A 25,328-nucleotide genomic window follows, 5' to 3' on the forward strand; every position below is an offset into this window, starting at 1 on the left:
CCAAAAATTGAGGGTATATACTTACCCTCATGTTGTTCCAAACCTGTATGATTTATTTCTTCTGTTAAACACAATAAGATATTTAAAACAATGTTGATAACCAGACAGTTGACGGACCCATTAAAAAAAAAAAAAAAATCCTACTACGGAAGTCAATGCGTGTCAACTGGTTACCAGCAGTCTTTAAAATATCTTCCTTTGTGTTCAACAGAAGAAACTCATAAAGGTTTGGAACAACTTGAGGGTGAGTAAGTAATGACAAAATATTTGGGAGAAGATCCCTTTAACTCAAATCAAAATTACATATCAGCCTAACTATTTTTTTGAGCGAGTAGCCGCTTAAGCAAGATAATGTAAGCTGGTCATTAAAGCAAAATAATTAAAGCCCCAATAAATATTACTCTATTTATAGCAATTGTCACTTGTTAATTATCACAAAATTATTTTGACTCGGTTTATAAAAACTGTAATTCATAAAGAATTAAAAATACCTCAGTGACATAGAATTAATTCTTTAATTCAGGTCATTAGTGCTCAGTCTTAAAAAGAATGACAAAATCTGAGGACAAGAGACAAACAGAATGTTTCTGAGGGGACACGATCAACATTTTTCATTACAAAACTTGACTTTATATTAGATCATTATGACCCCGTCTCCATATCCATGTCTTCAACGTACTCCGTTTCAGATCTGCAGATCTCCTCCAGAGCCAGTTCTGGAGTGAAACAACAATATAATACCATTTAATGCATCACAGTGGACTCATTTTAAAACAAATATCTTTAAGGACAGTAAATGTTATACATCTGATGCTACTCAGAAGTGAGTTAGCCAATCAAAATGATGTTGACATTAATTACTATCAACTTACTGAACCCACCTTCGCTCTCGGAAAGATCTGGGACCAGACGGAACGTGTCTCTGATGGCGGGAATCACCTGATCGTACATGTGCAGGACGTCCAGACAGTGTTCGGAAAAGGACGAGTCCTTCAACAGCAGCCAGTGCAGTAACATCAGAGCTTCTCGCAGTACCTGTAATCCAGGACTCGTCCAGGTCCGGTTCCTCAGCGTGTGACTTCCTCTGCCTTTTGTTTTCAGCCACTGCCTGTGTAAAAGCAGAACGATCGTCCGCACCACCTGAAGATGAATAAAATACAGTATGGTCAGTACCAGACCATTTTGTTGCATTTTACTCTACAGTTATGAAAGAGTCAAGAACAATGATCATTTCCATTGTGCTTCTGTAGTCATTTTGTCCAATTTTGTCAATTATATTCTTTGTTGGTTTTGCTTCAAAACTAACAGATATGGACAGGGTTCGAATTATGATTTCATCTTTGTGGGGGTCTCTTTAAAAAAAGGGAAAAAAAGTAGCTTATGAGCAGGCGCGGTAGCTTAATAATGTAATATAAAAATTTGTAAATATAATACAAATTTAATAAAAAAAAAGCGTTGGTAACACAATTCAATTTAAATAGTCTACATTTGGTTTAATTTGTTGTTTAATGAGGTCTAATATATGCTGTTAGTTGTGAGAATTTAATCCGACATATTTGACCGTGTGCTTAAGTGGTCCAGTGGTAGAACGCTTGCCAAACGCGTCAGAGGTTCTGGGTTCGAATCCGCACTCTCATAAGTTTTTTTTTTTTTTTCATCAAATCCGATTATGTTTATAAGTGGTTCTATATCAGGCAGAGACACGTTTGTGTGCATTTTGTTTTGTAATTTTACTGGAACGAATAGAGAGTCTCCACAACGGATTGAAGCGCGCCCGAGTGAAGACTGTGCGCGAGCCACAAACAAACACAGTATCTGCGCCAATGATCGCAGCGGCACTTTTATCACTTGATTTAAGCATAAGGATGTACCGTAGTGTGATGACGATCCGAGATCCCGCGAGATCCATGTGTTTGGCATCTTGTCCTATCTTTTAAGTTATGCTACAGTAGTCTGAAGGAAAAAGTGCTTTATTTGTAATTTAAAATAATGGTGCTGATGATTTTTAGAGACCCCCACAGGTGTATGATTTTACTGCTTTCATGGGAGCTCATCCTCTCTCTATGGGAGCTCAGCTCCCACTGGCTCCCACGTAATTCGAACCATGGATATGGAGGGTGAAAAGTTTTAGTGTTTGTCTGAATCAAACCTCATTAATACACTGGCAGGATGATTCGCAAAAAGCTGTCCATGTTTCTGCCTTCTGTGTGAACAGTTTGGTTAAAAACCGGATGACCTGTTGACAGAGGAATCGGATTTTTAAAATTACAGTTTAATACAATGCATTTCAAAACAAAGTACTGCAAGATAACTCACCTCAAGTTCAAAACGACTCCACATATCTTCTGAGGCGGATTTCTGCGGTCTAGAGGTGACGTACTGGAATATTTTGAGAAAAAGACATGGATCTGAGGGAAGACAGAGGGTTTGTGTTAACTCAAGCCAACAAAAAGACACTTTATGAAATGCAGAAAGACACACTTACATTCATGCGAGCAGATTTTTGTGGCCATCTCTTCATTATAGATGATAAACGACAGAAATCTCACAGACAGAAGGACTATTCTGTAGGACGTCTCCAGAGTGATGCATCTGGACAACACTTGACTCGACATGACAACCCGGAGTCTACATTTGAGAAATCAGACAACAGTTTAATTGGTAAATAAAAGTACATGAGGATGATTATAATAATATGCTTATTTACATTAAAAGCTATGTCATTTTACTCTCTGGTCATATAAATATCAGAAACTTCCACCAAACTGCATATTTTTGCTCAGTCAGGATAAAGTTGAGGTGATTTTTTTTCTCAAAAAACAAACAACAAAAAAACTCTGCATGCAAACTTTTGTTTAGTCTGTCTAAAGTTTTGATAAAACGTTTTTTTTTAAAGCAGATTGTTCTATGATTCCAGTAACACTTTAGTTTAGGGTCCAGTTCTCACTATTAACTAGTTGCTCATTAGCATGCATATTAGTAGGATATTGGCTGTTTATTAGTACTTATGAAGCACATATTAAAGGAACACTCCACCGTTTTTTGAAATAGGGCTTATTCACCTTCTTTCCTACATTTAGATAGGTGGGCAAATGCATTTTTGTCTCAGTGCATGCATTGTTTTAGTTTGACAGAGTCGGCGCTAGCTTAGCTTAGCACAATGAATGGAATCCTTTGTTGCCAGCTAGCATGTCCTGAGTAAAAGTGATATAAAAAAACAAACAAACACCTAATTACTTCTTGTGGCCTGCGTATTCACAACGAGTACAAATAGCGATGCAGATTAACACTAGGCGATTTCCTAGGCAGATATGGTGAATAAGCCCTATTTCAAAAAACGGTGGAGTGTTCCTTTAATGCCTTAGTGCATTCATACAATGTGCATCGCAAACACGTGCTTGACGGATGTCTTAAACCGTTGCGCTCTCGTCTTGCGTCTTTTGCAGCATCTTAGTTAAAATAAGTTCAACTTATAAAAAAACGCTTTTCTAGACCTTGCACTTTTTTTTTTTTTTGCTCCACGGCTAGCGTATTTTTCCAATTGTTTTTAATGGGAGTGCCGCTTTTTAAAGCGCCAGCAGCGTGACGAGGAGCTGAACGTGTATTTCACGCTGAGCGCGAAGCATTTTTTACCGGTTGCCGAAAGTTGAAGAATGTTCAACTTTAGGTAAAATGCAGCGCTCATCGTTTAAAAAAACTACGTCTTTAAAAAAAAAAAAGAGTCCTGGAATGTATATGAAGTGTTCTGTATAGTGTGGACACTGTCACTTTTTACCCAGCCGTCCAATCACAGTAGAGGAGGGGCGGGACAAATACCACACCGACCAACCACCACATCCTGCTTTTACAATGGTAATTTTTATATAGAAACAATACAGAAACAGATCTGTGAAATGAAATACTAGTCCACCGCTTAGCACTCTGTGTTAAATAGACGCTCATCTCCTAGTCACACTGCTGCCGCTTTTAAAAACGAGGCGCTCCCATTTAAAACAACTGGAAAAATATGCTAGCCCTGGGGAAAAAAACGTTCGGTGGAAACACAGCCTAACAGCAAAAATGTGTTCTGTATGAACCAGCCCTTTTTCTGTATGAGCATATTCTACATCCCTTAATCCTACACAATACCTAAACTTAACTAGCTAACTAACTATTAATAAACAGTAATTATGACTTTTTTGGAGGCAAAAGTCATAGTTAGTAGTTAGTTAATAGTGAGAATTGGACTAAAGTGTCCAATTCTCTAAAGTGTGACCATGATTTCATATGTCAGGCTTTACAGGGTTAAGATGTTGCCACAGTATTTCTTTCCACTTTCAGTCATCTAAATGTAAAGTAAGTGGCAGAATCAGACTATGAAATGGGAAAAGAACATGACACTCATGTAGACACATGTACTATACCTCAAGAGCTGGTTCTCCTGTGCTCTCTCGGCCAGCATGCTAAGAGTCTTCAAACTAGTGTTCACTAGCACCTCCCTCTGGCCAGCGGCGGTAATGAACGCTGGATCGGCCAACTGTAGGAGTCTTCTGAGAAGAGGCAGTTGGGTTTGCACCTCCTCGGTGAGATTCTCAGAGGCGCTGAGGGGATTCTTCGAACACTGCGGCCGGTTAAGGCAAATCTCTCCGTCCTGATGGCACAGAACCATCTCCAAAGCCTCACAGCTGTAGCACACTATGTGATAGAGAGCTTGCATGGCTGCCAGGGCGAACTCCTCCTGACCGCCGAGAGATTCCTCCAGACTCGAGGCCAGGCTGGAGTCGGAAGATCCCGACAGGGAGCTGCCATGGAGCGAGGCTTTCGCAGAGCTCTCGACGGACTCCAGCGACTGACAGTACGTGCTGATGTGGAAGGTGAGCAGGGGGAGGAAGTGCACCGCGGCCGGGCAGGTTTGGAGAGCAGCATCTGGGTTACGTGGGACACTCGTGGAGGGCTGGAGAGTTAATGTGGTGAGAGCGGACATAGCGAGACTCTGCAGCTGCTGGAATCGAGTTTGAGGACGATGAATCGATCGGAATTCTGTTGAGGACGAGCTGGAAGTCGTCAGTGATCCCCTGAAGTAAAGGGGGAAAACAAATCACAACAGTCCAAACTTTTTACACTGATAATTAAAGATGCAATAGTAAACATTTAACAAACAGTTACTAATACTTAAAAGACATAACGCTAATAGTTATTTTATCATACATGCATGCTATTTCCACAAATAACTATCAAATTTCCACAAGTTTCAGGCCAAAAAAAAAAAAAAGTTTTTCTCCATAAAAAATAATATTTTTTTTCATAATTTCCCCCTACTTTCAAAAAATTTATAATTTATAATTATTATTATTATTACTAATAATACATTATTCTATAATATTTTATTTCATAATAAATACTAAAATACAACAAATAATATTTTAACAATTATGTTTTAAAATAAAAAAGCAAATGTCATGGTGTAAATATGAATAATAATAATAATTATTATTATTGATTAATACAATATAATTGTTATTGTTGTAATTAATACAATATTCTATCATGTTTAATTTACTAATGAACAATACAATACAACATTATTATAATGTTTTTAAAATGCATTATACTTTTTATTTAATTTAATAATAAATAATGAAAAATAAAAAAATTGTCATGATGTAAAAAAAATTATGATTAATGATAAGATGATACATTACACAATATTCTTTATTCTATATAGTATTATGAATACATTAATCTATAATAATTTAATGATCAATAATAATATACAACAAATAATACTGTTTTAATAATGTTTCAGAATAGAAAAGCATGTCAAGATGTAAAAACGAATATATATATATATATATATATATATATATATTCTTTTTTTTATAAATACAACATTGTATAATATTTTGTTTAATAAATAATAAAATACAACAAATAATATTTTACTGTATACTATTTTAATAAGTTCTGTTTTAAAAATGCAATAAATAAATAAAATCCAGGCAAACCTGCAAATGTCATGATGTACTTTTTTTTTCTCTGGAATGAACGTGAAGTGAAGTATTAGTGTGAACTGTATAGTGTGCTTTATGAACCGAAAATATGTCTGATCATGCGACTTAAAAATATCTATTAGATCAACGTTTCCAATGTTGACATTGTTCAAATGTTCCAATGGAATATACCAACATCTACAAATGTTGCAATGGAAATTTCCATTCTTTATGATTAATGTTGTGAAAGTGGGCCAACGATTTCCCAAAACAAACAGTTGTATGTAGTAAAAGCCAATGTTTACAGTATATTTCTCAGGTTTCAGGACATTTCAGACACACAAACACATGGAGACAGTGTTAAGTGTGTTGTATGGGATGTCTTGTTGATACTCACGAGCTGACGTAGCCGTTCTGTGACAGGACGTTCGGTAGAGCGGCAGGACTGATGGACAGCAGGTGACACAGACCCAAAGTGCTCGGATCCAACGGTTGTTGCAGCAGTAGGTTCAACAACACACAGCCTACAGCATCACAAACACAAACTCACAGCAAACACACCGAGAGAACAGACTGAAGATAAACGCTAGAGATTTGATCAGCCGTTACCTTCCTGTTGATGGTCAGATCTGAGGGTTTGGTCTGACTGCGGCTCCTCTGTGAGGAAACGTTTGGGCTGCGCTGGTTTCCCATCTGATAAGAGTTTGAAAATGTTGAGGATTGAACGACAATGGAAAGACCTCAGGAAAGGAAATGTGCATAAAATGTGAAATAATCCATACCCTCTAATAGATGGTCTTTTTTGATAGGAGACGTTCTCTTGGAGAGCTCGGCTGCAAAGTTCTCCTTAGTCACGAACGCTCGACTCGCAGGAGAGTGAATACTGTGTTAACACGACAAAAAACAAAACACAAATCAACTATTTGTCTAGAGCAGTTTTCAGGTAACATTCTAACCATTAAGAGCATGCTCTTAACTGTTCAAACATTATTAAAGACAAGTGAACACTCAGTAATAAAATAAGAACAAATACACAAATTACAAGCAGAGATTAATACTAAATAAAGTTACAAAGTCTAACAGTAGTATTCAGGTACAGAAATTAATAATTAGGCATAAATGTAAAATAACACTATTTGTTCACTGTAGAAATTAAATATAGGTTAATCTTTGTTAAAGCTGTATTTTGTTGTTTTATTAACATTAATGACACAGACAACAGTAAGAATATTAGGTGTCTGCTGTCACTTTTAAGACCAAATGCACGGAAAAAAAACCCGGAAAAAAATGACAAACATATGGTTTCTTTCTCAACTATGACATAACCGAGAGAATGCTTGACCTCTGACCCTGTGAAAAATGTTGCAGTTGGGTCGGTTCATGTTCACACCCTAAAATGAACCGTACCAGAGTTGGTTTGGAACCGGACTGAGAGCACCTCTTCAGCTGAGTCTCGGTTCGGTTGTTTGGTCCGCACCCGAGTGCGATTGCTGTATTTACACCTGCCCAAAAGATCCGCACCAAAGAGGGGAACAACAACTCCCAGAATGCACTTGATTCGCTGCCCTACGAGGCCACTCCCAAGCCACGCCTACCGGTTACAGAGGGCAGTATCGGAAGAAATTATACAACTAGGCTACTAGTTGACTCGAAACTGAAAAGACACCGTTTTATCGTCAGATCCCCCTATGGGCGGGTTGAAGACATGCGGGACGAGCTCCTCCTACTGGCTGTAGTCTCTCGCCTCTGGACAAAAGAGCCTCAGATGACGCTAAATGACGATTTTTGCGTCATCTGAGTTTTTTTTCCAGACACACAATACAGAAATCTCTCGTCTCAGCGGGAACATGAGGGAGGGAAGCACGGTCATTCGAAAATACTACCGGGTTTCTACTGATACAAAGCTCAATGCTAATCGGTGAAGTATCCCTTTAACAAATGGGACCTTATTATAAAGTGTTACCAATTTAATTTAATTTAATAACAAAAAATCCAGTATAACATATGATACACTGGAGTGGAGTGCATGCAAAGAGACATGCTTATGTGAACAAAGAAAAGGAAAAAAGAAAGAAATGCTGACCAAAAGCTGTAACAGTGCAGACAACAGAGCAATTGTTTCTCATTACCAATTCCTCTGGAAGAAGACACACAAAAATCAAAGTTGTATTTACGTGTTTCGCGCAGGTGTGCCGGGCTGCTTTCCTCCACGCTCCACGCTCCGAAGTTTCCCTCTCATTTCATTCATCTCGGCTTCTTTAAAGTGCAACTCCGACTGTAGCGACTGCACCTGCGGTAAATCCAGCATTTCCGTGAGTTCGTACGAAACGTTTCATCGGGACGTCAGTCAAGCTTGTGTGCCGTACCTTCCTGGACAGCTCCTTCTCCCGTTCGCTCTGAGCCTGAGCTTTCTCTTTCTCCAGGGCGAGTTGGGTCTGCCGCTGCTGTTCCTTCTCCTGATTGGCCAGTTTCAGGGAGTCCCGTAAGACTCGGATCTCTCCGTTCTTCATCAGGATCTCCTCCTCTACCTCCTTCAGCTGAGTGTGAACAGAAATGCAGACACATGAGAACTGGTTTAATCAGGAGAAACTAAATGATGTATCTTCTGGTGTAAGAAGCCTTGTCTAAAAAGTGGAGTTCAGGAAAAAAGGGGACTTTTTGAGAGCAAATAAAGTGATTTTCTATTAACCATAACAAACCGACCGAACGAAGAACACACCTTTTTCTTCAGGTCTGCTTGCTGTTCCTCTAATTGCTTGTAGTGCAGATCTTCTCCATCTTTACTGGAATGACCCTCTGCTGTGTGAGACACAAACTGGTTACATTTCTAGATCCCATCCAAAGTTCATATAATGCAAAAATTACATGAAACATTTAATTATATATTTATTATTAAAAGCCGTGCAAAGAACTGTGTGAATAAGAGTCATAAAATATTTAAAAATAATATAATAACACTTCATTTAATTTTATAATAATTAACATAAATATATTTATGAAATTTTTTTTAAAATATTTGTATTATGTTATATTTGTAAATAAATATTCAGTAATGATAATTATTATCATTGATATGATAATAAGATTTAATAATACTTGTTTAATTTAATAAATTTTTGCTTTGTAAAAAATCCAATATTACATAATGAGTTTTTTTGTTATTAAATTGAATGAGTATTATTAACATTATTATTATTGATATAGTCTCAATAGTCTACTGCATTGTTAAAGTTAATGTTTGCATTGTATAAAAAAAAAAAAAGATTTTGTTTGGTTATAAATTAAATGAGCATTATATTAATCTTATTAAAAGTGTTATTATAATATTATTTTTGAAGTCTCACAGTATTTTGCCTAGTTAATTTTTGCATTGTGTAAAAATCCTATATATTAATATAACACAGAAGCGCTACGCTAAAACACTACGTGAAAAGACTCGAGGCCCAGAGAGAAGGAAATGAATAGTGGAATAAAGTCGTTATTTTTGTTGTTTTTGCGCACAAAAAGTATTCTCGTCGCTTTATAAACTTAAGATTGAGTCACTGTAGTCACTTGGACTATGTTAACGATGTCTTTAATAACTTTTCTGGGCCAGCAAGTTTCAATCCCTTAGAAGCCTATGGAGGAGTGATCCAGCTCTCAGATTTAATCAAAAATATCTTAATTTGTGTTCCGAAGATGAACGAAAGTCTTACGGGGTTGGAACAACATGAGGGTGAGGAATTACTAACAGAATTTTCATTTTTGGGTGAACTATCCCTTTAATAAATTTGATTTCAAATAATTTAATTTAATTATTTTTATAATAAAAACTCTAAATATCATTATATATTATAGTATTAGATTGTTGTATTAAATTAAATCTTATTAATTAATTAATTAGTAATTATAATAATACATTATCATTAGCTGTTGTTGTTATTAGTATAAATCTGCTCTGTGAAACACAAAATATGTATCCAAAAAAAATAACATATCCAGAGACCATAATATGATGCAAAAATGAGCTATGCAAAGAAATGTGGGAAAAAGTTCTCAATCCAAAAGCAGACAGAGGGAGTGTTTGGGAAACAAAAGACTTGTGGAATGTGTGTCCAAAACATCTTATACTAACCAAACACATCTTTTCTTGGAGGTTCTTTATTGTTATATGCGCTACTGCTGCTGCCGTCTCCGATGGCAAATGTTTTTCGGCCTGATCGCACAGATGCTTTGCTTTGCTCATCAGCGCAAGCGAACACAGAACCAAACGTTCTCTTTGACCCACTGTTCTGGACGTCTCCTGTGACGGCCTGGGACGCGATGATGTCAATCTGGTCCAGGTCATCCTGGGTGAAATCAATGTCATCATCAAACGGGTCGGGTCCGGCTGACACCTGATGACCTTTCAGTCTCTTGCTTGGTGGGAAGTCCATGACAATGAGGTGCTTTTGGGAAATCAAATAATAATTAATATTCATTGATGATCAATGAAGAAAACAATAAAAAATAATAAAAAAATCAGTAGGCGTCTAAACTTTTGACAGGACTGTGTATATATATAGTATATATATATATAATACACACACTATTCAATTTGGACGGCAAAGTAGGCTTTTACGATATAACAGTTTGTGCACGTTGTAAAATGTCATTAATGTCAGTAGTGCAAACAAAAAAAAACAGTTGAATGTAATTTATAATCGTAAATACTATATGTTCAGAGTAAATAATCCAATCCAAAGGCGGAAAATAATACCTAACCTACATGCAATAGTCTTGTAGAGTCACATACTGGGTTTATTATGGTAAAACTGTGGTAAAGTGCTCAGGTTTATCAGTTACCTGCTTCAGTGTCCCTCTCAGACTCCTGCATTGACCTGCTACGACTCGTCAAACACACACCATGCTGGACAAAACATAAATAAAGAGCTACTCCGAACTGTTAACATAAACCTAAATGACTAAATAAACAAAATAATAGAAAACTTGTGAAGCTGAAAGCATTTCTAAGCTGTGCCTCTCATTCGGTGTGGAGGAGGATCATGCGTCCAGACGAAAGCGCATGCGGTAGTAAAACCTCACCTGATTGGCTAAAGCGTGGCCCAAGTGTCTTACGGTGCGCTATGATTGGTCCATTGACCAAAGAACGTACTACGGAGACGTTAATGAGACATATGCACAAACGCGTTATGAACGATATGATCCCCCCCCCCCCCCCATTTAGAAAACACGTAATAAAATAAGTTTTATTTTTAAAACAAGTAAATTAAAAGTTATCTTAACGTGTATGACGTTGCGTTGGGAAACGTTTGTTTCCCTTTTTAATGTTCGTAGACAAAACGTAAATCAAGTTCTCATAAAAGTTGTTTTAGCACCATGTACTGCAAAACACTGTTACTATTAAACGTTAAAACATTAACATGGACACAAATCGTTTTTGTTGCTTTAAAGTTGTGGACTGCAACAAAACTGAAGCTACTAAAAAACTACCAAGCATCATTTTATCTGTGTGAAGAGTAAAGACGTTTTTTTTATTTTATCATAAAACCTTCACAATACATGCATTCAAGTTGTGTACGTGAAATTGTTATACGAATACAAATCACTGAGAGACACAGAGGGAAAAATAATTAAATAACGCATTTAATAAATTACATGTACCATACATTATGAATAAGAATATGAAAGTACTCATAGTAACAACTATAATTTGCTAGTTTGATACATTACGTGATACACCGTCTGTTTATGGAAATAGCTCGTTTGTGACGTCACCTCGAGCCCGCTCTCTGATTGGCGGAGGCGCGTGGCTGCAGAGTGTTTACCATCTGAGCGCAGAACTGGAGCTGCACGTACTCGTACAACCACCGAAGGAGGAAGTTCGCGGTCAAAAAGAGAAAATTATTTGCCCGTTTTTACATCTTCGTTAATAAAAACGCTCGCAACAGCTGTGGAAACTCTCTGTATCCGTATACCGATTCACTGGAGCAGGTCAGTAGCGTTTAAGGCGCGATTTTTCGTGTTGTTTTGAACAAAGGAATATGCCCAGGCCTGTTGAGTTCAGATGTACTCGAGCTGATTGATCTTAAAAAACTCGTTAGTGCTCACGTTTGACGGTGTATCACAGTTTTACCTCGTTTTCCCTTTCAGCTCATGCAAAAACTACATGATGAAAACTGAGGTATCTACTGCTGCTAACTTTGTCACACGTCTGTTGAGGGGAACGGGACTGCTTTCAGAAGAACAGCTGCAACAATTCAGATTCTCTTTGGAAGAATCTTTAGGGGGTAAGACAGGATTGGACATGATCTTTCTATTGTTTAAAGTGAATTCAAGTAAACCATAGATCAAATTATATACATTGTAATAAAAATGAACATTGTTTATTGTTACAAACAAAACCAGCTGAAGATCAGATTCAGTTTATTGCAGCACCAAAGTCCATTCATTGAAACTTAAACCATTTTAACCCCCAATCTGCCTTAACAAAGCACCAAGCCCAAGTAATGCTAATCAAAGGCCGTGTTTTATTGTGCCAAGGCCTAACTTTGTTCTTTCATTGTAGATCATTATCAGCACCATTGGTTCCCAAACGCACCTTGCCGAGGTTCGGGTTACAGGTGCATCCGGATCAACCACAAGATGGACCCTTTGATAGGCAAAGCGGCTTGTACGATCGGACTCACAAAAGAGCGACTCTTTTCACTGCTGCCAAGTGAACTCACCATGTGGGTTGACCCGTATGAAGTGTCCTACCGGATTGGAGAGGACGGGTCCATATGTGTCCTCTACGAGTCCACGCCACCGCCAGACAAAAATCAGAAGGACAGCTGCAAAGACAAACTGAGAATCGGACAGTCGAGTCCGTCCAAATCCTTCGGCATGATGACTTGCTCCAGCTGAAGAATGATTCTGTCTAATGAGCTGTGTGTGAGCATTAAATCAGGCATTGCTCACATTTGATTTCTTTTTAAATCTTGTTTTTTTTTTTTTATCAATGGTGAAATCTTCATCCTATTGACCTCATGGTGAAAACAAATGTATTTTGATTAAATGTATGTTTTAAGCTCCCTGTACAGTCATGTTGAATATGTTTTTTTAAATTTCTATTAAAAAGGTTTTCTATGAATTTCTAAAAAAAGAAAAGAAAAGTCTTTTGTGGTTATTCCATGTAACTACATAAACTAATCCTTCTTTCCTTATCATGTTGATGTAATGATTTACTCTTCCTAAACTTATATTTGTTTATTTGGAATTTGCCTGTAGGAAATAGCTAGTTCAACAACTGCCATTCAATACATTTATATATAATAGAAGCCATTGCATTACATATTAAAAGCAAAGTTGAAAAAAAGATGTTCTTCAGTTAATGAAAAGAATTCTGAACAAAATTACTTGATAAATACATTTCGAGAATAATCTCGATTAAGTCACAAAATACAAAAATGGCATCAATAATATTGATATAATTTTGTTCTGGGGTAAAACTATATGGGTGATCTTAAAGGACATTTCTTTCATTTTGTGTGTATTTTAAATATTTAAAAGATACATTCCAAAATTTCTTTCATAGTTGACTTAAATTTAAAAGAATGTGTAACTAAATTAGTAACAGTTAGTGACTGCTTAATTATTTAAAAATGTTTTAATGGTATGACTAGACAAACCTCAACCTTCAAAAGTGTCTCACATATCATTGTTTTAGTATTGTTTTTTTTTTTTTTTTTTTAAATCAATTAGATATTTTCTAATTCTATACAAAACAGAACCCCCTGAATGTCCAACTGCTTAAAACATATGCAAATTATGCAATTCAAAAATTATATTTATAATATATATATATACACACACACTGTATATATTACATACTTGCATTATTTATAAACTTCATTGAGCCTTTTGTGATTTTTCACTTGTTTTTCTGTTTCAAACAGAAAGAAAGAAAAAAGTCATGCGTTCATGACATCATTTTATAGATACAGTCCATAAATTGCATTGAAGGCGGGCGAACATTTGATTGTCATTTTTAGCATCCAATCAGCGCATGCATTTAACAATGTCAAACACTTTTGGCCAATGAACAACCCTCAACCTCTGCGCCTGGCCAATGAGAGCGCGGAGGAGGCGTGTCCTCGCAAAAGCGGTAGTAGCGCTACACACCCGTCGGTGTGTCAGACGCAGATCCACCAGAAGTTTTGCGCCTGACCCCGATCATCTCGCCCAGAGTATCAAATCTGCGCCAAAACTCCACTAGTTTACGGTTCTTCTGGGTTATGGAACTGGATAAAATGGACGAAAACGACTGGAAATATCACGGGGAGGGGAACAAAAGCCTGGTCGTGTCTCATTTGCAGGTTGGTGTTCAATAGTTACTAGCTTTTAGCTTAGCCAAGATTCATATAAACTCGATCAAATCTGATTCAGTCAATGGAAAATCAATTCAAACTGTTTGGAAAGGACCTAGACTTTAAGTTTGGCACTTTTACGCCACCATTAGACGGAAATTAACTCTTTCTTTATACTAAAGGGGTCTTGTCAGGGGTTTAAAGCTAAAGCCACCTAGCAGGCTAAATCAGGATTCATTGATAAAGTGAATGTACAACATGTGACACGTGTGTTATCAATGCCACACCCACTTTATGAGATATAAAGTTTATTAAACCCCTTTCAGTGGCACATTTAATGTAGGACACATAATGCTGTGGCCGGTTGAAGGAATGGTCAGTGGTGATCTGATAGTGTGAGGGTGCTTTTGTGCATCTGACATGGCTCTTAAATGGGAAGAATTAGAGATGAGATAATAAACAATTAATATTTTCCCCATCCAAGATTCAAAGTTCAGATAGGAAACCTTTAACAGTTTAAAGTGAAAGATAATGAGGGTCTAGGCCGATTTTAAACCAGGATGATGGGTATGAATATTGATTAGGATGGGTGGGAATGTTGATGTTGATCACTTTTCTGTATTTAGACATTGGCCAAAGTACATTTAAAGATTAAAAAGATCTCGCCACATGAAGTTTCAGCAATGTTATATTGTTTTAAGTAAGATATCACTTGGGTTATTGCATGTAACAATCAGAACCCTCTTTATTTGAACAACGGATTGAAATTAATTAAATCAACTGTATTTGAGATTTGTCTTAATATGACTAAGGAAAAAGTTATGGAAACTTTATGCAAATTATTCATTTATCAGTTCTATTTAGCATGTAGTTGACTCCTTTTTTCACTAGGATTGCAATATCAAGGCCCTGTTTTGTTAAGATCAAGGATATGTTCCTGCAAAACGGGAACAGCTTAACCTTTGCCTGATTTTCCAGCTCATTTGTGCGTCTGTACCCTCATACGACAAATAAACTGAAAAACAACTGGATCAAACGTTCGAGAGTCATAAACTGGTTGGATTTGTATTACAGATTACAACACGAGTGTGTATCCAATCACAGGCAGCAGCCCGAGACAACATTGGCCAATATGTTATTGCAATCATGACAAACTGGGTGTGGAGAAAACGTGTGACGCTTTGATGCAGATTTCCAAGTTCTCCTGGAGTATACTCCTGCAAGGGCTTGTCCGTATCTATTTGCTGTTTACAGACATTCTTTCATGTCCCCACACTCTTGTGTGGTTTTTTTGTCACGTTGGCTGGCCTGTTTTAAATTCTTGGAATGGGAGCTGAACCGCATCATCTTGTCTGAAAGGTTGAGTGAGATTATTAAGATTTTTAAAGGCATCTCAGTTGCACATTGAAATAAGATATGTGGTTTAAACAACATTTTGGGGTAAATTTCAGGAAAAAAAACAAAACAAACAAACAATGGTTTGGTTCATGAATATGTTTTTCATTATATGACATTAATTTCATGACAATTAAATACCTTTCCCCTCAAAAATTCTCATTAGAATAGAAGAAATTCTCATAGCTGTAATGAGATTTTAATTATAATACTCATTTTAATAATAGTCATTATTACAAAAAATAATTGTCTGGATAGGATTATTTTCATTGGTGCATATTTAGTTTTTAATTGACTATAATTTATTTTTCTTTTAATTTTGAAGTGAATTATACATAATTTCTTAATGAACATTATCTTTTTAAGTCTGACATTTTGTGAGGCAGAAGTAGGTTTTGTAACGTCGTTGAGCAAGTGTGTTTAGAAACTGCATTTGCGTTTAAGTGACCATCAGTTACATCAGTCCATAAAACAAACCGCCAGGCAGTGAGTTTATCGTCAATGCGATGATGTCACCTTTACCTTTGTGGACCTTTTTTATGTATAAGTGCATTCTGGGAAAAACATAATGAGTGGATGGAGTATTTGTACAGTCACAGGCAAACCTGTTTCATAGCATTCCCTTCTTTTTTTACAACCTAAAATTTGCCAGGTTGTTCACTAGAATACTTACAGTGGCCAAAGTCTGTGTGAAATGAGTTGAATGCAAAATTTGTTTTCAAACACGTTACTTCTCCTTACAGCACTGTCGAGTTCTCCGTCTGTTAAAGTTTCCCTCTGAAGACTCCGCACATACACGACAGGTAACACTTCCCCAAATTGATATTACTAAACAGTAGTACTTCCCAAACTTCTCTAATATGCACCATAAAGCAGAATTTTATGGTGGCCGAGAGAGCTCCATGCATTGAAACTGAAGAAAACACTTGCAAATAGAAAAAACACCAGAAAATTAAGAAAACATCAATTTGTCAATTTTGACAAATACTCACAACGCAACCAAATACAGAAACGCACTGTGAATACTCACAACACAACCAAAATACAGAAACGCCAACTTAACCAAATACAGAAACACACTGTGAATACTCACAACACAATCAAATACAGAAATGTGCTGCAAATACTCATTCAGTTGCAGTGCGTTGAGCTCTCTCTGCCACCGTAGTATTGCCTTTTCGTACAATATAAATGTGTTGGTAAATTGTTCATAAAACTTGTAAATAGTCACATTTGAGTTTACAATAGTTGTGTGTGTTTTCTTGCACCGTATTGGAAGTAAAGTCTCTCTTTTGGTACAAAGGGCATCTGCAACAATGTAAATATGCAAAAAGTGTTTGGTCTTGGTCTGTTTGCATTGTCGTACAGTGTAGTATCAGCTCATTTGTCCTACTTCTTTCCTAACAGACTGCAGAACAAGCTTTTCGACACATCCTCAACATTGTAGATTATAGTAAATATGTCATGAAGCCTTTGTTGGGGGAGAAATACGTTCACAGTGGAGTAAGTTGCAGTTCAAGAAGTTTGTGTACATCAATACATCATGTTGCTTTAACACAAGCCGTGACCTAGCGAATAAGATGAAAATAATGGTTTGATTACAGGAGGTTGTCAAACTACCGCTGGACTTTGTGAGACAGCTGTCGCTGAAGGTCCAACAGGAACGACCTGGTACGAATGACCAAACTTTAATTTTTTTCCTTTTAAACATTTGGTGAATATTATAAAATCGATCCGGAACACATTCTTATCACATTTCCACAAAAAATAATACATAAAAAAAAAAAAAAAAAAAAATGTTTTGTATTTTTATAACAATTACACACATTTCCTCCATTTTTCATTCCCGTAATGCAAAAAAACAGTGTCATTGCTGTAATGTCCCCCTAAAACCAACATTTTGTATTTATACTTTGTTAGTATTTGTTGTATTTTAATTGCAAAATCCTTGAGATTAATGGGCATTACTGTATACTTCAAAGTAAAAAAATTTGGTCCATTGATTACGGTAATGATAGTTTAGAGGAAAATATGCTTAATTGCAATGCAGATAACGTCCTAAAATAAGCATAATTTTCTAACTTTTGTTGTAAAATCCGGCTTGAATGTTTTCCGGAGTTTCACCCACTAAAAAATGTAGTTTGTTCTTCATTGCAAACATGTGCATGTGAGATGCAGTCACTTTTGTAGACTGGATTTGATGTTGCGTAACGGTGTTGTGATCTTTCCTTCATGCAGAACTGCGCTGTGACAAGGTCATGGACACATTCAGCGGGTGTGGTTTATGCCTTCCTAACCTGACCCAACTCCCCCTCCACCACCTCAGAGACCACAGACCTCCAATATGCGTTGAAATCAAGGTGAACTCCACTTTCAGCTTGGCATAGCCACAACACGTCACTACCGTTATGTTTGTGTTTACTTCAAGGGGGAATTTGCACTCAAAATGACAGTGATATAATTTTTATACCCACATTTCGAAAATAATCACATTTCAAGAGTGTACGCAAAAGTGAGCCAAAAACCTCGCCTTTAATGTGTTGATTTAGTGACGCATGACTTGTCACTTCCGGTCACTGAACTTGCTGACAGTTGATGGGGTTTTCTATATCTTCATGCCATTAGGGTGGAGAAACTCTGTGTTTTTAAATTGAAAGCTTTGAATCTCATATAAAACAAGAACTAGTTTTTTAGGGGTCAGTTTATTATAAAGTCCGTTCCTGGGGAAGTAAACCACAGTAGCTGAATGACTCATTGAATCTATTTGTGTGGAATTTAATCACATGGTCAGTCAAACAAACAGGGGAAGGTGGCGTGAATCCGATCTGAAAGGCTCGTTTGTGTGTTCATAAAAACAACAAAACCTTCTTCGCATTAAGCTTGTTCACAAAACTTCATTGTGTAACTCGAGAGGCAGAGAAATAACTACATATTTTAACTTTTTCCCTTCCAGCCAAAATGTGGATTTCTACCCTTTTCAAGACACATAACTAAGGAAAGCAAACGCAAAGTTTGCAGATTCTGCATGCATCAGCATTACAAGGTAAGTACCAATCAAGAATCTTTCAAAGGCCTCGTTGTTACGAAAGTAACTCATGGTTCATTGAAGTGTAGCCAGATTTCTAAACGTGAACTTCTGCTTTAACAACAAAAAAGAGGATGGTTCAGTGTAGTGTAAACATCCTGCTGTCTGTTTGTACTGTACGCTATCATACAATCAGTCCTTTGGGGGTTTGGCTGGAGAAGATGTACAAAAATCAGTTTCAGTCCCAAAGTAGAGGTGAAACGGAAACTGGAGAGTGTATCGAGTGACTGTCACTGAAGTTGGTTTACTTGATCGAAACACTGTTAGCAAAGTTTACAATAAAATTCCTAACATTATTCTCTTACAGTTAGCCAATGGGAAGTGGAAGCGATTGAGCAGATATTGCCCCCTGGATCTCTTTTCAGGGTGAGTCACCGCTCAAGTCACTCAGTGCAGGAAATCAGATCTGGATTTATATCTTTCGATGATGGTACGACCTTTAACCAGCGTTGTTAACAAATCTAACTGACTGCGGCAAAGAGATTCACCAAGCCAACTGATCTTTGTTAAAACAGAATTTTCCACTGAGAAAGACCACATTCACCTTTTTTTTTTTTTTTTGTGACTCGCCTTTCCAATGTGAAACCAGCCCTATAACCCATCATGCATGAAGCCTTTATAATGCTACTTGATGCTAAAGAAAACAGAAGGTTTAGAATCAGATGTGACAATCCATATAATCCCTTAACATGTTAATTCTTGTCATGGCAAATCATTTTTTTCTCCCTAAACTTTCCTTCATTGTTTGCAAAAATGAATGTTATTTTACTAACCTGAATGCTATTGAATAACTTGTATTCCAGGAGCAAACAGCGAATGTACGTTGCATTGAAGAATCTGTTAGAGGAACCACAAAACAACTTGAAAATCTTTAAGGTAAATATAAACTTCTGTAATTGATTCATTCTCGAACCGTTTAACGTCTCCAAACAAACTTTATTTTGTAGTTCATTTCAGCCTGCTGTCTATAGACCTTATTCACATCAGTTCTATCTTTGATTTTTAACGGGAATTTCTTCGGTGGGTTGAACTGTTATTTAATTTGTTTTTGGATTGTTCTGCTGATGAAACACTGCAAAAATATCCTCCGACTTCCATTTATAGAATGTTCAGCATTTGAAAAGTAACAGTCAGCGATGATGTCATGCATACTGATTTGCAGTAGGTCTCAGTTTTATTACTGAGTAAATCTTAAGTTATCCTGGAACTTGGAAGTAGTTCTACTAAAAACAGCTTAAACTGGTTTACTGGTCTTAGCCAGATTTGGCTGTGAGACGAGTTGTTTTAGATGAAATTTAGCCACTTTTTAACTGGAAAATTAGCTTGCTGATCATCATGTGACCCTGGATAACAAAACCAGTCACAAGTTGCACTGGTATATTTGTGGCAATAGGCAAAAATATATTGTATGGGTCAAAATTATAGATTTTTCTTTTATGCCAAAAATCATTAGGATATTAAGTAAAGATTGTGTTCCATGAAGATATATTGCAAATTTCCTACTGTAAATATATAAAACATTTATTTCTGTGAGTGAATGCAGCACAATCGGCAACATAACTGAACAACTTTAAAGGCGATTTTCTCAATGTTTCGATTTTTTTGCACCCTCAGATTCCAGATTTTCAAATAGTTGTATCTCGGCCAAATATTGTCCTATCCTAACAAACCATACATCATTGGAAAGCTTATTTATTCAACTTTCATATGATGTATAAATCTCAATTTCAAACAATTTACCCATGTGACTGGTTTTGTGGTCCAGGGTCAAATATAGGTCCAGATGTGCGACTAGCTTAAACCACATAAGACCAGCAAACCAGCTTAAGCGGGGGTTTAAAAAAAAGAAAAGGAAAAAAAGAACATCATTAAATATAGCTACTGTTTGTATATTGGTCTAATTCCTTAGAAAAGGGTTATAAAAGAAAAGTTGCATTAACTAATTGTTTCTCCCATCTTTTTTTCAGGGCGGAGAGTTGATATTTAGCTGTAAAGACGACGCCAAGCAGCAACCCGACTTGAATGATCTCATTCAGCACCTTTGGCCTTATTTCCCCCATAGTAACGGCCTCCATAACGGCCACCAGCCTGGCAAAGCCGTCCTCAACGAGTTCATTCAGGTGATCTGCTCCTCCCTGCTCAGCGGCGGGGACTCGAATCGCTCGGGGGAGCCCAGGAAGATGCACCTGTCCGAAAGCAGGCCACACTGTGAAGCCAGTCCCTTCCCAAGAGACCTGCTCCGCAACGGTGAGGCCTTTACCAACTGCTAACTAATGAATATTTGGATGGGCAAATGATGATTTGTTTGGCCAAAATATTGTTAAACTCTCATATTAGTTCCAACAGAAATCACTTTACTGTTGAGTCACGATATAACTGGAACGAAATGTATTGTGCATTTTAAAAGACACATTAAGGGGCGTGTAAAAGACCGGATTATTGCTGCATATATATGACGGTAATCATAAATGTGTTATGCAAGTCCAGGAGTACACGTTGAGCTCATTTTCATATCTTCACAGGTAACCATGGCCTCCCTAAAGACAGCGTCCTTTCAAAAATCCTCCAAGTACAGATGCTGGATAACCTGGATATTGAAGGAATCTACCCTCTGTACAAACGTGTAGAGCAGTATCTAGAGGAGTTCCCGAAAGAAAGGTGAATGTTTAAGCTGGGATATTGAGTGCTTCGTTACTGATCTATCAGATCAATATTCCTGTGCAAGAATGGTTTGTTCTTGCTGAGCAAAGTTTCTATCGGGCGGATATTTCAGGCCATACCTTATCTGTGCAGTGTTCACCTGTACTGGCATAATTTTATGTAAAAATGCAGTACAGTATCTGAATCGCAACTTGTTTTACTATTATAAGTATTAATATACTTTATTTTCAAACAATTTTAAGTCTTATTGCGGTCTCCTGGAAGACATTATGATGAAAACACTAGGTGGTGCAAAAGACTGTGTGGATGTGGTACTTTTATCTAGTAATGAGGCACTGTGGCCACATGGTGGTCCTGTGCAGTGTGGTCATTGGTGATTTCCATGCAAAGCATGCACCATGCACATCATCTTTATGAATAAACATGCTTAAAAGCACTTAAATATCTAATCAACACTTGTTTGTATCCCCAGAAACCGACTACAGATAGATGGGCCTTATAATGAGAGTTTCATGGACACAGTTAAAAACTGTCCTACTGAGGATGACGGCTCTGTAGAATATGCAGTTGGGAAGGTAAGACTGTGAGCATGTGATGCTTCAGTTTAGGTGTGAATCTCATAAGACATTCACAGGTTGTATTTCACCCCAAAATTGGGCATTTAAAAAAAAAAGAAAAGTTTTTGGTATTGAATTAAAATACAGGTTTATTTGTATATAAAACTAATATTTTGGGACAAAAGAGATTCATTCTCAGAGGTACAATCCAGATTTTAATTTCTCCTTGCATCTTTCCAGGTTCATCAGTATAGAGTTGCAATGACCGCCAAAGACTGCTCAATCATGATCACGTTTGCACCTTGCGAAGAAGACGAGGAGTAAGTTTGTTTTTACTTTTGAATTAAAGATTCACCTTGATGTTTGCGGTCATTTTAACCTTCCATTTGCTTTGTGTTTACAGACACCAGTTGAATTTGGAGAAGCCTCGTTTTACGTATTCCGTCTCCATCCTGGATCTGGACCCCAAACCGTACGAAGGCATCCCTCACCAGTACAAGCTGGACACCAAAATCGTCAACTACTACCTGCGGAGCACGCAAGCTCCGCCCCCCTCCAGCCTCTATAAGGAAAGGCAGGAGTGCACGCTGCTCTTCCATGCTGTATGAGACACCTACACAAGTGCTGCTTGGGAAATGCGTAGAAGTGAAATTGAGATAGTGATATAGTTTTGTTATGTTTGTTTGCTAGTCTGTCTAGCAGTTTGCCCTCCCAGCGTGTTCTGCGACGTGAAGTTGGCAGCGACGGCGGCATTTGTGAGCTGTTGCTGGGACGACTTTTTGTTTTTCTTTTTAGAGGGTGATGTTCTTACTGGGGCTGGTCTCCTAAAGCACAGAATACCTGAACGAGTCAGTCATTGGCTATAAAAAGGGAGGACAAGGAGGTTGTGTGTGCGTGTGTGTTTTTGTGCAGTGCTGTTGGGTGTTTCTCTCACACAGCAGCGCTACTGTGGTTTCCAAGTGCCAAAAAGTGGCTTACAGCGATTTTCCCTAATGAACGTTTTACCATGCATCAACTTGGCCGTGTCAGCAGTCGCTGTACAGGCAGTCTGGAGTTCAAAAGCAGACGAGTACTTGAGTTTTTAGCAAGACTATATCCATAGAGCTCCTCAAACCACTGACCCACGGTGAGCTACAGTAGCAGAAGTTATACTGACAAGCACAGACCTGTTGCATGCTAGCGAATGAGGTTGCGCTAACACTGTCACTATCCATAATTAGATTTTATGAATTTGAAGATAAGTCTAATGATATTACTCTCTAATGAAAGTGTATTTTTATAACGCACGCTTGCCTGGAGTAACCGTCTACCGCCACATACAAATCGAAGTGTCTTATTAAAGAATAGTTTGCACTACATAAACATTTAGCCATTGTTTACTCACCATCATGTAATTGCAAATCTAATCAAAATGGCTGAAGAATTTGTATGTAGCTTGGCAGTTCATTCTAACCAGGCATTTTGTCCGAATTGGACAAAACGCTGCTGGGTGTTGAGCATGTAGTAAGTGAATGAATGAACAACATTTTTGAACGCAAGATCATCAGTGAATAACTACTTCAGTTTTGAGTGAAGAACACACTTAAAATTTAAGTTATATGGACTACATTTATGGTGCTTTTTATTGGACCTTCAAATATGTGGAAAAACCTGAATATACCGACATGAAGGTGTGTAAATAATGATTGAATTTTCATTTTTGGATAATCTACTTCTTTAAAGCTAGTCTATCATCTCAAACGCCCCCCGAAAAACTGCTGTAAAATGCAAAATCAACTGTGCCTGTCCATCTACAACTGCTCTGTCTTTGAGTTCGACATTAATACACTTAGTCATCTGTTCTGAAATTGCAGACTAGAAAACAACTAGAGGAATTCATTCCCAGCAGCTTAAACGCTACTACAGCTACATTTGGCCTGCGTTTTATTGGCTGTAATTGTTTGCAGAGCAAGACGAATTTCTTAAGTCGGCCAAAGATGGACAGCATGGCATTTATTGTTAGCACAATACAGAAGTAAGTTGATCCAGCAGTTTTTCAGCATAGCAGTATATTGTGCCACAGAAATGGCAGTGTTGATTTAACATTGTGTGCAAGTTTAGCGGCTTTTACCGAAAAACCAATGACGGTTAATGCAAATTTTACTGTGTGACTTCAACACTAAAGATGGCACCTCAAGGTTGCCATTTTCTTGTCATGGGATATATTACTGTTACAAAATACTGTGGTGTGAGTGATACTCATGCTTCCGTTTACCTCTTTTACTGTGATGTTGACTGCGTCGGCTTGCTCAACTCAAAGCCTTCAATGCAGTTCTCATCTGGTGAATAGTGTTTGAATTTTACATGGATGAACATTCAACATTGCCAAACTGTGTTGACACTCCCTTTTGTCTTAATGTGAACTGGTGTCAAGAGAAGTATTATACGCCTTACCTGTGAGCGAACACGCTTTCGTTGTCCAACCAATGGCGTTTGTTTGACTGTCATGTTGCTCAGTTTTAATGTGTTATGATGTATCTGATTAAGTGCAGTTTCTCCACACCAGACATTGCTGTTTTTGCCTTAGTTTTAACACCATCTTTCCCCTTATGAACCAATGAACCAGAGATATTATGAGTTGAGGTGGTGATATTGTGTTACTCTAATGAAATAAAGATCTATAATCACTATGTAAGTAGGAATGGACATTAATTCTGTTATTAAGCAGGAATATCACAGTTTCTGTGATGGAATCTAATGTTAAAATGTAACTATTTGAAAATACAAAGTGGATTTTGCTGTCAGACATTTTGTATTTAAAATTATTTATTTTTCTAGCTCGTCTAATGATGTATATTTCCATACAGTGTGGGCATATCATGCGTAAAAATGATTGACACTTACAGATGGCATCAATATGTAGTTCCTAACGGGTGATTGTACAGGTGTTTATATCAAATAAAATGATTAGATATGAAGTTCTGATGACATGAATGTTGGCTTGTGTTTTATGACTTCTCACAAACACACGGTTCTTATCAAGGCTTCAATTGACGCTTCCACCCCGAGAATCCGCAGCAGGCTCTGAAAGTAATCCGAGCCGTTTTCCATCACTTTTTTGGTGTCCAACTCTCGAGCTGTTCAGATGAAAACAAAATAAAACATTTTAGTAGGAATTTATTATTGTACAAGTATAAAATAAGAAAATAGTTGATTCTGATCCACTGCACCATGTAGCAATCAAATACTTTTGTATAACAACCGCAGAAATGTTTATTTGACCGTTGTCCATGAGTATTTCCAAGTTTCTTTTTTTGCTCCAAAAATGCAAGTTAGAATAGCTTATTGGAGACAT

General features: G+C 37.2%; 4 protein-coding genes across 6 annotated transcripts in view; 2 read left to right on the forward strand and 2 right to left on the reverse strand.

Annotated features, from left to right (window-relative positions):
- Positions 1-501: 501 nt before the first annotated feature.
- Positions 502-11,031, reverse strand: atrip (ATR interacting protein). Of its 2 annotated transcripts, none has more exons than XM_084117298.1 (14): positions 10,794-11,031; positions 10,084-10,396; positions 8,689-8,768; positions 8,336-8,506; positions 8,144-8,259; positions 6,752-6,852; positions 6,579-6,662; positions 6,367-6,493; positions 4,404-5,054; positions 2,486-2,628; positions 2,317-2,408; positions 2,150-2,236; positions 882-1,140; positions 502-716 (listed from the first exon to the last, which is right to left on the reverse strand). In XM_084117298.1, the coding sequence occupies exons 2-14, from the start codon at positions 10,382-10,384 to the stop codon at positions 643-645; spliced, it is 2,286 nt and encodes a 761-aa protein (XP_083973424.1). In that variant the 5' UTR covers positions 10,385-10,396; positions 10,794-11,031; the 3' UTR covers positions 502-642. The 2 variants fall into 2 exon arrangements, with proteins under 2 accessions (XP_083973424.1, XP_083973425.1); XM_084117299.1 differs by having other exon boundaries at positions 8,689-8,765; positions 10,794-11,011.
- A 743-nt stretch (positions 11,032-11,774) lies between these two features.
- On the forward strand, positions 11,775-13,298 carry LOC311085507 (protein BTG1). The gene is made up of 3 exons (XM_084118006.1): positions 11,775-11,942; positions 12,102-12,238; positions 12,517-13,298. Exons 2-3 carry the CDS (start codon positions 12,118-12,120, stop codon positions 12,852-12,854), a joined length of 459 nt encoding a protein of 152 aa, XP_083974132.1. The 5' UTR covers positions 11,775-11,942; positions 12,102-12,117; the 3' UTR covers positions 12,855-13,298.
- An 813-nt stretch (positions 13,299-14,111) lies between these two features.
- ippk (inositol 1,3,4,5,6-pentakisphosphate 2-kinase) lies at positions 14,112-24,967 on the forward strand. Its single transcript, XM_084115993.1, has 13 exons — positions 14,112-14,305; positions 16,435-16,494; positions 17,099-17,194; positions 17,296-17,362; positions 17,930-18,051; positions 18,645-18,734; positions 19,084-19,142; positions 19,580-19,652; positions 20,744-21,023; positions 21,299-21,434; positions 21,910-22,012; positions 22,235-22,314; positions 22,398-24,967. The coding sequence occupies exons 1-13, from the start codon at positions 14,225-14,227 to the stop codon at positions 22,600-22,602; spliced, it is 1,452 nt and encodes a 483-aa protein (XP_083972119.1). The 5' UTR covers positions 14,112-14,224; the 3' UTR covers positions 22,603-24,967.
- The window catches only part of cenpp (centromere protein P), a 46,328-nt gene continuing 45,952 nt past the window's right edge, over positions 24,953-25,328 (reverse strand). For both annotated transcript variants that reach the window (XM_084115996.1, XM_084115995.1), the window contains exon 9: positions 24,953-25,110. In XM_084115996.1, the coding sequence (XP_083972122.1) occupies positions 24,992-25,110 (119 nt within the window). In that variant the 3' untranslated portion in view covers positions 24,953-24,991. The remainder of the gene's footprint in view (positions 25,111-25,328) is intronic.

The sequence above is a fragment of the Abramis brama genome, assembly GCF_963993115.1.
Source record: "Abramis brama genome assembly, chromosome: 6".
Classification (NCBI taxonomy): Eukaryota; Metazoa; Chordata; class Actinopteri; order Cypriniformes; family Leuciscidae; genus Abramis; species Abramis brama.